At 39.0% G+C, this 13,403-nt stretch overlaps 1 protein-coding gene across 1 annotated transcript in view; it reads left to right on the forward strand.

The window, feature by feature from the left end:
- Window positions 1-5,884: 5,884 nt before the first annotated feature.
- The window catches only part of LOC126484230 (neuroguidin-A), a 69,927-nt gene continuing 62,408 nt past the window's right edge, over window positions 5,885-13,403 (forward strand). The window contains exons 1-2 of the mRNA XM_050107645.1: window positions 5,885-5,993; window positions 6,271-6,411. Coding sequence (XP_049963602.1) covers window positions 5,985-5,993; window positions 6,271-6,411 — 150 coding nt within the window. The 5' untranslated portion in view covers window positions 5,885-5,984. The remainder of the gene's footprint in view (window positions 5,994-6,270; window positions 6,412-13,403) is intronic.

Raw genomic sequence — 13,403 nt, forward strand, 5'->3', positions numbered from 1 at the left:
TGTGATGTGGTTGTGCAACACACTGCAGGTGAGTGAACAATATATCTCTAATGTTTGGTTTATTTTTAACACAATCACTTATTTGTATTACATGATCATAACTGCTTTCATCCCATAATGGCCATCTTCAGATGCTGCATAAGTCATTTGGTCAACAAACGTTCACTGTTGAATTTTGTCCACACATGATCATTTGTTTCAAATGCCACACATAGCATATGGAGATGGCCATTGTGGGCCAAAACCAGTTATGATTGTATTGTAAAAAAAGGTTATTTTAAAATAACACAGCCACCATCTCCTTAAGGGGACATTGTACGTGAAATTCGTTGAAATTTGATATTATCTGTTTTCTACTCTAGGTTAGTCAGGTACCTGTTCTTTTGAAAATGATGATGATGTTTGGATTGTGGGGCGCTCAACTGCGTGTATATCAGCGCCCGTACAAATGCCCAACCCTTTCTCGGTCCAATTCTGCCACTTGCATGCATGATGATGAAAGGGGACAACACAAACACCCAGTCATCTCGGGGCAGGTGAAAATCCCTGATCCCGCCCAGACTCGAACAGGGACCATGTGCTCGGGAAGCGAAAACGTGACCGCGATACCATGAGCTGCAGACTCTTTTGAAAATCACTCCACAATTTTGTTTTGTTGTCAGCTGTGACGAGATTAGTTACAAACGCTAGACGATCTATAATCTGCTGTCCTCATTCGTCGCATCGACGATTTGGCACTTCAAGAATCGTTTCCTTTGCACCCAATGAGTGCACTTGGTGCACATTACTCATTATTCCTTCGTTATTGAGGCAGTTTCTTTTAGTGCTCGATAAATTCCTCAGTGATATTATCTCCACAGAGGAAACAAATTTTTCGGGGGTCCATGGATCCTCTTGATAACACTGAAGACGACAGTTCAGGAGCTGTATTGCCTCCACGACGTACAGTCGCCGCAACGTTACTTTCAGTACCTCTTCCTGCACGCATCATGCACAATAACTTCATCTAACGCTTGTTGACTCTTCTTAAGGCCATGCTGCACACTCTGTTCAATTAGCGAAAGTACACTATGTGATCAAAAGTAACCGGACACCACCAAAAACATACGTTTTCCATATTAGGTGCATTGTGCTGACACCTACTGCCAGGTACTCCCTATCAGAGACCTCAGTAGTCATTAGACATCGTGAGTGAGCAGAATGGGTCGCTCTGCAGAACTCACGGACTTCGAACGCTGTCAGGTGATTGGGTGTCACTTGTGTCATAAGTCTGTACGCGAGATTTCCACACTCCTAAACATCCCTAGGTCCACTGTCTGCGATGTGATAGTGAAATGGGAACGTAAAGGGACACGTACAGCACAAAAGCGTACAGGCCGACCTTGTCTGTTGACTACTAGAGACCACTGACAGTTGATGAGGGTCGTAATGTGTAATAGGCAGACATCTGTCGAGACCATCACACAGGAATTTCAAACTGCATCAGGATCCACAGCAAGGACTATGAGAGTTAGGCGGGATGTGAGAAAACTTGGATTTCATGGTCTAGCGGCTGCTCACACACACATCACGTCGGTAAATGTCAAATGACGCTTCGCTTGGTGTAAGGAGCGTAAGCATTGGACGATTGAACAGTGGAAAAACGTTGTGTGGAGTGACGAATCACGGTGCACAATGTGGAGATACGATGGCAGGGTGTGGGTATGACGGATACCTGGTGAACGTCATCTGCCAGCCTGTGTAGTGCCAACAGTAAAATTCGGAGGCGTTGATGTTTTGATGTGGTCGTGATTTTTGCGGAGGGGGTTGCACCCCTTATTGTTTTGCTTGACACTGTCACAGCACAGGCCTACATTGATATTTTAAGCACTGTTGAAGAGCAATTCGGGGATGGCAATTGCTATTTCAACACGATCGAGCACCTGGTCATAATGCACGGCCTGTGGCGGAGTGGTTACATGACAATAACATCCCTCTAGTGGACTGGTCTGCACCGAGTCCTGACCTGAATCCTATAGAACACCTTTGGAACGCCGACTTCCTGCCAGGCCTCACCGACCGACATCGATACCTCTTCTCAGTGCAGCACTCCGTAAACAATGGCTGCCATTCCCCAAGAAACCTTCCAGCACCTGATTGAACGCATGCCTTTGAAAGTAGAAGTTGTCATCAAGGCTAAGGGTGGGCCAACATCATACTGAATTCCAGCATTACCGATGGAGGTCGCCACGAACTTTTAATTCATTTTCAGCCAGATGTCCGGATATTTTTGATCTCATTTGTTAGGTCACTTCACATTTTTCACCACTGTTACATGATCTCCCTCCAGTGCTCTTCAGCGAAGAAAACAAACACCTGACGCCCTCGATATTTTACAAAACTCGCTGAGGAACTTACAGCGCTGAGAACTGAATGCCACTAAAAGTTGAAGATGCAGGGAATGGGCAACAGAACTTTAATAATGAACCTTTTGTTGCGGCAGACAGGGCAGCATTGCAACATTATAAAGAAGCGAAGATTTACTTTATTTGTTCAAACTTGTGTGAGTCCACAAAACTTATCAGTTTTTATAACATGCGTAATTCATGTAAACATACAATACATCCTTGAAACACCATGCTATGCATTTTACTTTTGTTGAAGGCCCACAATTTCTTATTAGATGTGTTTAGGCTCATTTCTTCAAATAATTCACTTATCTGACATTTTATTATTGTACTACTTCAAGAGAACTGCTAGGTCTGGAGACTTAATTTTCTGCTTAAATGAAAGTCAATAAAATTTTCTACAACCTCAATTCTCCTGAAGTTTCTCGCAGGGTGAACGGGTATGACGATACTCGTCCAGAAACAAGAGCAAAACTTAAATTTTTTGGTAAAAAATGGTTGATATTCTCAGAAATTACAGAGTTGCACTTGGACTTAAAATGTTGCATATTTAGTGAACATTAGAAATCGCAATAGCGATTAATATATTAAAATGCATTGTTTATGAGTAATAAAGCAACAACTGAAAAAGACCAAAAATTTTGCAGTTTCTCATGTGTTACTTAGGAAGCACACATTTTTCTAAGCTGCATATGTGGATTACCTTACTGTAACTGATCCTAATAACATATCAAAAAATCAGAACTACATCATTCTTTGCTAATTGAGTCTTTTTTGCCTACGTTTTGTCTGGCCTACCACAGCAGCTCCAAATTCCCATTACAAATATGTCCTTCTAGACATTATTGTTACATTTACCTTATTACTTTTCGGAAAATTGCTGTATGGCAACAAAATTGTATGTTATATTATCAGACAATACAACCCTCGACATCTTTTATACATCAGTAATAGTTTTCATTTTTGATTACAGAATGAACATCTCCCAGTTCGCTCACAAACATTAATCTGTTCAGATAGTAGACAGTAGAAATGTTCCCTAAGGTATTGTGAGATATGAATATCCTCCCCCTCTACACCATGGTAATTGCTTTATAGACATATGGTACATCAGGTACCATTACAGGTAATATAATATTTTGAGACAGAGTTTGAATTGTCAACTACACACTAACAATAGAAACTACTTGGAGCGACTATCATTTCAACACACCACAGATTCGGAGTGCTGACTTCAAGCTGTATGTCCAACAAGACAATTTTATCATACACGTATTATTTAACTGGAATTACAGCTAATAAACAGAAGAGTCACATGAGGTAACATTATGCTAATATATGAACTATGGTAAGTAAACAGTCACATTTATCAAACCATCATTTGTATTAGGGTGTTCAGTAAATAATGATCCCATCTATTTATAGGATATGAAAATTTCCTGCCAGGTGCTTCAGATTTGATATTTCTTCTGCACATGTGCAAAGTTTCGATTAATTCGTATCTGCAGTGAGCAATCAAAATGGCGTCTATGTATGTCAGTCATTACAAGAAACGTCCAGAAATTAAATTCTTGGTTGAGGAAAACGAAATCATGATGAACATCCATAAATGTTTGTGTGCAATGACTGGTATTGTTGCTTTTACAGGGTACTGTTAGGCGATGTGTAAAGTGAGTTAAAGAGTTAGAAAGTGTAGAAACTAAGCTTTACAATCAGCCTCACCCAGGATGTCTTGTCACAGTCACTGCTCTCAACTTGATGAATTATGCAGATGTCTTTATTTGTACAAACCTGTGCATCACAAGTTTCTTCGTAATTTACTCTTTTCCATGAATGCTCGCAAAAGACTACGAGATTCAAAGAGAAGTCATTTCATCTCAACTGCCAAGGCATTTTGAGGGCAATGGAGAGGTCTTTCTGTCATGGAATGTTACATGTAACGAAAGCTGGGTGCATGACTTCGACCCAGAAACAAACAGGCAATTACTGGAGTGACATCACCAGCAGTCACCAAAAAAGGATAAATTCAAGGCAGTTCCCTCAGCTGGCAAATTCATGATGACATTCTTTTAGTGTAGTGAGGTGCCTTTACTGTGTATGTGCTGCCAAAATGGTCAACTATTAATTAAGAGGCATAGGTGAAGAATCTGAACAAACTCAAGAAGCATTTCCAACTTGTTTGATTTGAGAAGAATCCAAAATAATTCTTGCTTCAACACCACAACACACAACCATGGACAAGTTTTAAAACCCAAGAACACATTACCAAATTAAGTTGGATATCATTGCCTCAATATTACTACAGTTCAAACCTGGTGCCCTCAGACTTCCATCTGTCCAGCCCACTCAATCATTCTCTAATGGGACTCACTTCGGAGATGATCAGAGCATAATTTGTGCAGTGAGAACGAGGCCAGGGGCACAGGCCAAGAGTTTTAACAGGCTGGGAATAAATGTTCTCAAACAGCGCTGGCGTAAGGCCATAGAACGTGATGGAGACTTCGTAGAGAAATAGTACACATAAAAGAAATGTTGACTGATATTGTCACTATATTCTAACCCTTGAGCTACTTTCACCCTGAGGAATTTTTTGTGTAGACCTTTGCCCAGTACATGTAGTCGATGATGTGTGGTCCAAGTTGTAAGTTCCTGCGACATGTCACTGCAACATCGGCGCTAATATTCTGAGAATTACTTTGTTCTGGCACTTACGCCTGTACCCATTCCCTCATCGAAATTATGGCACAAAACCTTGATACGTTTTCTGTTGTGGGTGCGCTGTCAGTTCACAGTTAGACTCGTGGTGTTCTCTTGGGTCTATGTGATCGGCTGTGTACGTTGAGTAGCAGTTTGTGAAGATGGAGTGCACAAAAAATAATCTCAAATTCATGTAAAATTTCCTTCCACTGTGCCCAAGAATTCCATACAAGAAAGAAAGAAACAAAAAATCTGAAGAATGTTATTTCTTATTTTAACGTTACATCAGAAGAGATATGTGGTGAAGACGGTCATCAGAACATTAACATGATTGGTAGATGAAACAAGTACTTCGAGCATTCTTTCAGAGCTTCCTACATATCCACCTGGCAAGAACGGAAAGGTAATAAAACAAAATTTTACTGATGATGCTATAAAAGTTTTGAAGCATGCAAGTTACCATATCCTGAAGAAAAAGGAAAAAAAGTTTATCTCGTTCACGAAGTACATCGAATGTGAAATGAGTCTGTCGCAACAAAAAACGTCTTGGCCTTCTTAATCGGTTGTACGCATGTGTTTGCTGATTTAAAAAAACCGCGTTGCGCAGCTGAGAGCATATGCATGTCATGATACAATCTTTGTATTTGTTTTGGAAGTCAGTTGAATGCTGTAAAAGAAAATTTACTGTTCTTACCTTCACTTTCCAATGGTTAAAAAGTAAATAAATGTATTTATGTTTTTCCGTATGTGAACCACTGTCCACTAACATTTTTTTAAAAAAGGGAATTTCTTTTGACTAATGTAAAAAACACACTTGGTAGAATCTGTTCCCACGTGCGGGAGATTAAGGCTGTATTTGTCATTGTCATGTAATTTTGATCGACTCGTTAGTTTACAAACATGGTTCAGGTATGGGTTTTAATAAACTACTTCAGTTTGAAGTTTCTGAACACCTGATTTGTTTCCTGAATGAGAGGAATGCCATAATTTTTTAGTAGTGTTTCTGCCATGTTAGTAAAATGGCAGGTTTTTTAACATGAAATAAACAACAAAATGACGTGTGTACATTATAGTGCTTGGAAAAATACGTGTGCATGCTTGGATTATTTCGCCCAGTTATATTATCTTGAAGGAGAAGGCTTGTGTAACTGGTGTTTTAATACAATTGAAACATTTTCATGTTTAGGCAACAGATGACATCGTACCCCAGGATTTGCCGCAGGCATTTCAGTTATTGAAGGAAATGAATGAAAATGTGCAGCAAGTTGCAAAACTTGTTGACAATATGCTAGACAGAGTAAAGAGGGGAGAAATGTCAACGGATAAGGTAAGCTCTAACCCAGATCACAGTAAATTCCCACTTGTTTACGATAGCCGTTTCACCGGCGTACGGTGTGTGTGCGTGTGTAATAATAAATATGCCCGAAAGTAGCATTTACAAGCCTTGCGTTGTACAGAAATTTAATGTCAGCCTTGAGGAGCGCACTTTAGTTGGTTCATTTCATTCCATTCGCGGCGATATGTTTACTGTGGAAGGTAATTTCTTTATGGTTAGGATACTTCTTGGAGACTTATAACAATGCCTTCTGCATCGAATTAACAGTGGTAGTGATAAGAATGGTTTTTAGATTGTCGTGATCAAAACATTATACTTGAGGTTAATTACCGTCGACATAAATTCCCAATCCTAAGGAGACATGTAATCACAAAATATGGCTGTTTTATGGGCAGCTGCGTCTGTAGAGACTAGTGTGTTGTAAAATACCATGGATTTGTTTCACATTTCCTGATTTATGCCACACACATCACGGTTTTTCTACAGTAAATGATACAATTCAGCGCTAACGTCTCTAATATGTAACCGATATTCCGATGCGTGAAAGCGTAAGGGCAGTAAAGAAGAAATATCTAACAGGCGCTACTAAAACATTGTGCTAATAAATTAGTGTATTATATGAACTACTCCAAACTGTTTTGGTTTGCCTGGTTCAGAAGTTAGAATCTCGACAGTTTAATGTCGTTAATGGAACAGTGGATGAGCTACAAGAGAGCAGTTACACGAAAACCTAATACAAATGAGATTGCTAGCTTGTATTCTGAAAAATTTTGATAGACTGTCAAATATAAGTGATAATTTGAAAGCTATTGTTTTTAGATTGTATTCTACCCCATTGTTTCAGATATGAACAAAGTTAGACTTTCTGACAAAAAGACTGCCTGCTTGTATTAGATTTTGTTGGTTTCTGTAAACTTTCGCTGCCGCCAGCTTCTCAACTTCCATTGACACCAAGAGCCCTCAAAATATGTGAATACAGAATTGAAAATAGTCCTTGTTATGTATGAGTTTCTCTATGAAGGCCATGGATAATCATTGGTATAAAGTAAAGAAAATATTTAATTTTCATTGTTTTCAGCTTATATTGGTTAAGAGGAATGCCACTAGCCCAATATTATCAAGTGGAATACAGGGACATGCATATACTTCCGCTGCTTCTCATAGATGTCTGTCAGAATGTGAAACCCCTCCGTTATTCAGTTATGTGTCACCTGCATAACCCTGATTGTATTCATTCATTTTATGTTGCCCTCTTAGAAAGTGCAATCCTTGGTTTGCCATCTTCTGATAAAGCTAAAAAAATCTATAACTATTTGTAAAGTTTCAAGAACCAACATTAAATGATGACTGGGGATATACACAACCACTTATGTATTGCTCCTATGTGAGTCTGTAGGACAAGATCAGAGGATTAATTACAACATTCTTCCTTCACTCCATACATGAATATAGCAGGAAAAAGCCCAAATAGTGGATACAATGGGGCATATCCTCTGGAACACTGTTAAAAGTGGTTTGCAGAAAATGGATGATGATGATGTTTTAATTATAACACTTTCTTGATTATGTAATTAATAATGCAAGTGTTATAGAATGGAAAGTCTATGAAAAAACAACTATTTTGGGACTTAAGTACAAATGTCTATCTAGCAAACAGTGGAAAATCCAGGATGGAATGTAACATTATTATGAAAAGGATAGTTGCTACTCATCATATAAGGGAGCTGCTGAGTCACAGAGAGGCACAACAAAAAGACTGTCACAAAATGAGCTTTCGGCCAACAAGCCCTTGGTCGAAAACACACGCTTATACACACGCATGCAAACGCATCTCACTCGCACATGAGCACAGTCTATGGCAGCCAAAGCGTTTCTGGCTTCAGCTGTCAGAGACTGTCGTTGTGGGTTTTTGTGTGTGTGTGTGTGTGTGTGTGTGTGTGTGTGTGTGTGTGTGTGTGTGTCATCATTCATAATGTCTGGCTTTCAGTAGCAGTTAATCTGATTGAACCATGCAAGCACAACTAAATCAAATATTCAGCTGATATTTGTTTTCATATTCTTTTTGCTTTCTTTTAATGTCTGGTCACTTTTTGAAAATGAAGACAGTGTCCAAAAAACAGCTGAATGTTGCCTTAAACCATTTCTTCCCCTTTATTCTCTCTTCACGGATTTCATTCCTAGGAAGTACACTACACATTCAATGTAGTGATGGGAGGGATATGTTGTCACATTAAGTTAATTTTAGAGTCTCGGGTATCTCAGTTGAAAGTCATTTATCTACATTCTATATTCCAATTAAACATACTAGATGTTTCACCAAGTCAAATGATACAGCCCAGCCTCCATTTAGTCATAGTTCATTTTCGAGCACTACATGCTATTGTCTTTCTTGTTTTGTAGGTTACATTCAGCACTCTGTGAAGCGTTGCTGACTGCATGCTGGCAACACTGGCACCCACCACTACAATCTGTAATCACTAAGTAATTTTGATTGCAGTATAGTCATATTCCAAAACTGAATATCACCTTGTAACTAATGTTCAGAATTCAATCCATTCACATTTATTTCCAGTCTCATTGTGGTTAGAATTGCAGTAACTTATATACCTCCAATGCCTTGTATTCCTCCAATTAAGAGAAGAGTATTCCAACCACAAACTCTCAGAATCAAGGAAGTCATATATGTTTCTAATGCCTTACTAACATAGTTTACAGAAAATTGTCAACAATTTCAGCACTTGCCTAATTGCTCTTGCTTATAGGGACTTCAGGATGAAGGGATTTGTAATTGATACCATTTTGTTAAACTTCTGTTGGCATACAAAGTGCGAGTGGGGTGTGGAGGATACAAGTTTTGCCCCACCCAGAGATTTCCAATGTTGGCAATGAAGTGATGTGTAGGGGACAAGCTGTGCCTATCTTATTTAATGTAGATATTACACATGCTTGTGGTGTGCCTTTTGCCAAGTGTCAGCGTACAAAAGTAGAAAATACACAGAAAAAAGAATATTTATATGATTTGTGAAAGTGCAATATTGACATATTTGTCCTAATACTGATATTTATTTATTGCAATAAGTTGTTTGTTAGTTCTAGGAAGGTGTGTTCATCAACACTGGTAGTTATTTTCCTTACTTCATTCTCTTGGTTATTCTAACAATACTTCTCCATGGAATTGTAGGTGGCTCCCAATATGGATCTAAAATTGCTTCAATTTGAAAGAAACAAGCCTATGTGTGCAACATGGCAGTCACTACTATGTGGAATGTCTACTGCAATGCTACACATAATGTTATTAACTTGACATCTGCAGCACTGGCAGTAATTGGACACAAACTGTAGCACCACAAAGTTTTGTAACTACTGTCGCATCAAGAGAGTAGAATCTGTTATAGCTTAGCTTCCACTGATATCAGTATCTGTTTATTTTCATAAATTTTAACAGAGTCATCACCCTTTTTATATGTCTGAATTTCTTGTCTCACCATCACGACCATTTGTTTGGGAATGTTTATTGTGTATTTATATGGCCCCCCATGAACCATGGACTTAACTGTTGGTGGGGAAGCTTTCATGTCCCAGCAATACAGATAGCCGTACCATAGGCGCAACCACAGAGGAGGGGTACCTGTTGAGAGGCCAAACAAACATGTGGTACAGGAATAGGGGCAGCAGCCTTTTCAATATTTGTAGGGACAACAGTCTGGATGATTGACTGATCTGACCTTGTGACATTAATCAAAATGGCCTTGCTGCGCTGGTTTTGTGAATGGCTGAAAGCAATGGGAAACTACAGCCATAATTTTTCCCAAGGGCATGCAGCTTTACTCTATGGTTAAATGATGATGATGTCCTCTTGGGTAAAATAGTCCCCCATTCGGAACTCCAGGTGGGGACAGCTCAGGAAGACGTCGTTATCAGGAGAAACAAAACTGGCGTTTTGCAGATCAGAGATTGGAATGGGCAGGTAGGTTAGAAAACTTAAAAAGAGAAATTGATTTGGTTAAAGTTAGTTATAGTGGGAATTCGTGCAGTTCGGTGGCAGGAGGAACAAGGTCAGGTGAATACAGGATTATAAATACAAAATCTAATAGGGGTAATGCAGGAGTAGGTTTAATAATGAATTAAAAAAGTAGGAGTGCGGATAAGCTACTATGAACAGCATAGTGAATGCATTATTATAGCTAGAATAGATGTGAAGCCCATGCCTTCCACAGTAGTACAAGTTTATATGCCAACTAGCTCCGCAGATGATGAAGATATTGAAGAAATGTATGATGCAATAAAAGAAATTATTCAGATAGTGAAGTGATAGTGAGTGAAGGAAAGAGTAGGAAAGAGGAAGAGAAGGAAAAGTAGTAGGTGAATATGGAATGGGGGTAAGGAATGAAAGAGGAAGCCACCTGGTTGAATTTTGCACAGAGCATAACTTAATTCTCGGTTTAAGAATCATGAAAGAAGGCTGTATATATGGAAAAGGCCTGGAGACACTGGAAGATAATGGTAAGACATATATTTCAGAACCGGGTTTTAAATTGTAAGACATTCCAGGGGCAGATGTGGACTCTGACCAAAATTTATTGGTTATGAACTTTAGACTAGAACTGAAGAAACAGCAAAAAGTTAGGAATCTAAGGAGATGGGACCTGGATAAACTGAAAGAATCGGAGGTTGTAAAGAATTTCAGAGAGAGCATTAGCAAACAATTGGCAAATACAGGGGGAAAGAAATACAGTAGAGAAAAATGGATAGCTTTGAGAAATGAAATAGTGAAGGCAGCAGAGGATCAAGTAGGTAAAAAGACGGGGGCAAGTAGAAATCATTGGGTAACAGGAGAGATATTGGATTTAATTGATGGAAGGGGAGAATATAAAAATACAGTAAATGAAGCAGGAGAAAAGGAATACATATGTCTCAAAAATGAGATTGACAGGAAGTGCAAAATGATTAGAGGACAAATATAACCATGTAGAGCCATATATCACTAGGAGTAAGATAGCTACTGCCTACAGGTAAATTGAAGAGACCCTAGGAGAAAAGAGAACCACCTGTGTGAATATCAAGAGCGCAGATGGAAAACCAGTCCTAAGCTAAGAAGGGAAAGCAGAAAGTTAGGAGCATATAGAGGGTCTATACAAGGGCGATGTACTTGAGGACAATATTATGGAAATGGAAGAGGACGTAGATGAAATTTAAATGGGAGATACAATACTGCATGAAGAATTTGACAGAGCGCTGAAAGACTTAAGTAAAAAAAGGCCCAGGACGTAGACAGCATTTCATTAGAACTTCTGATAGCCTAGGGACAGCTGTACATGACAAAACTGTACCACCTGGTGAGCAAGATGTATAAGACAGGTGAAATAGCCTCAGACACAATAATTCCAATCCCAAAGACAGCAGGTGTCGACATTTGTGAAAATTACCGACCTATCAGTTTAATAAGTCAGGACTGCAAAATACTAACACGAATTCTTTACAGACGAATGGAAAAACTGGTAGAAGCTGATCTTGGGGAAGAAATTCGACTTAACGTATATAGCTCAAGTGAAGTCAATGATACCACAAACACACATGTAGCTCCAGAACCTCAGTACTGGAAATTTCACTTGGCCTGTATAGCTCAAAAGACATCCACAATATCGTGAACCCACACACAGCTCGAAAATTCAGTACCATAAATTTCATTTGGCCCATATAGGTAAAGCAAAGTCCATGATACCACAAAACCACACACTGCTCAACAGTTCCAATATCTATCAGTTTGCGTGATGTATATAGCTAAAAGAAGTCCACAATACCACTAAACTAAAACACTCTCAATGCTCAGTGCCATCCAAATAAAGTAATAAGATGTCCATTGATCTTCTTCAGGCATTGCTCAAACAGCAGTAGTATTTTCCTCAATAAAAGCAGTTGTTGGGTGTCCTCCACAAAATTCATCACTAAGGAAAAAACTTCTCTCTTTTTGAATTCACTACTGATTGTAAGTTGTTGCTGTAAGGGACTTCTTCGCCAAATGCATTTCTAAACCGATTTTCACGTATCATTGTTTAGGCATAAACGATGATTTAAAATCATAGCTCAATAATGTGTTACACAAATTCATTTGTTGGTGCCCAAAGAATATTTAAATGATAACTGACAAACTATTTGTGGAATTTCAAACTTTGCTGCATTAGTCCATTGTGAAATCCAGCTGTTGCTTTAAAATTTGTTTTTCATACAGGAAGTGTGAAATGTGACGGTTATGGAGTCAATCATTTTTGTTACACAAGGCTATTGGACACATCTAGGTATTACAATTTAAGAACCACAAAAAAATATCATTAATTCAAATCTGCAGGCAGTTACATATTTATATGTCTAGTTTGATTAGAATTAGTCAGTCAGTGCTTTACATCTACATCACTAGTCTGCGAACCACCGGGAAGTGCATGGCAGAGGGTACATCCCACTGCACCAGTTATTGGGGTTTCTTGCTGTTCCATTCACATACGGAGCTGGAGAAGAATGCCTCTGTGCATGCTGTAATTATTCTAATCTTGTCCTCAGAATCCCTATGGGAGCAGTATGTAGGCGGTTGTAATATATTCCTACAGTCATCATTAAACCCGGTTCTTGAAAATATGTTTGCAGACTTTATTGGGGTACTTTACATCTATTTTCAAGAGTCTACCAGTTCAGTTTCTTCAGCATCACTGTAACACACTCCCACGGGTCAAATAAACCTGTGACCATTTGTGCTGCACATCTCTGTATACATTCAGTATCCCCTGTCAGTCCTATTTGATACAGGTCGACTCACTAGAGCAGTATTCTCTGCTGGTGGTAAGAAATCTCCGCACTGATTGCACTTCCCTAGTGTTCTACCAATGCACTGAAATCTACCACCTGCTTTACCCACGACTGAGCCTATGTGATCATTCCGTTTCATATCCTCACAAAGGTATTTGTAGGCATTAGCCAATTCCATCTGTGAC

This window comes from Schistocerca serialis, chromosome 6 (genome assembly GCF_023864345.2).
Source record: "Schistocerca serialis cubense isolate TAMUIC-IGC-003099 chromosome 6, iqSchSeri2.2, whole genome shotgun sequence".
In the NCBI taxonomy this organism is placed as follows: Eukaryota; Metazoa; Arthropoda; class Insecta; order Orthoptera; family Acrididae; genus Schistocerca; species Schistocerca serialis.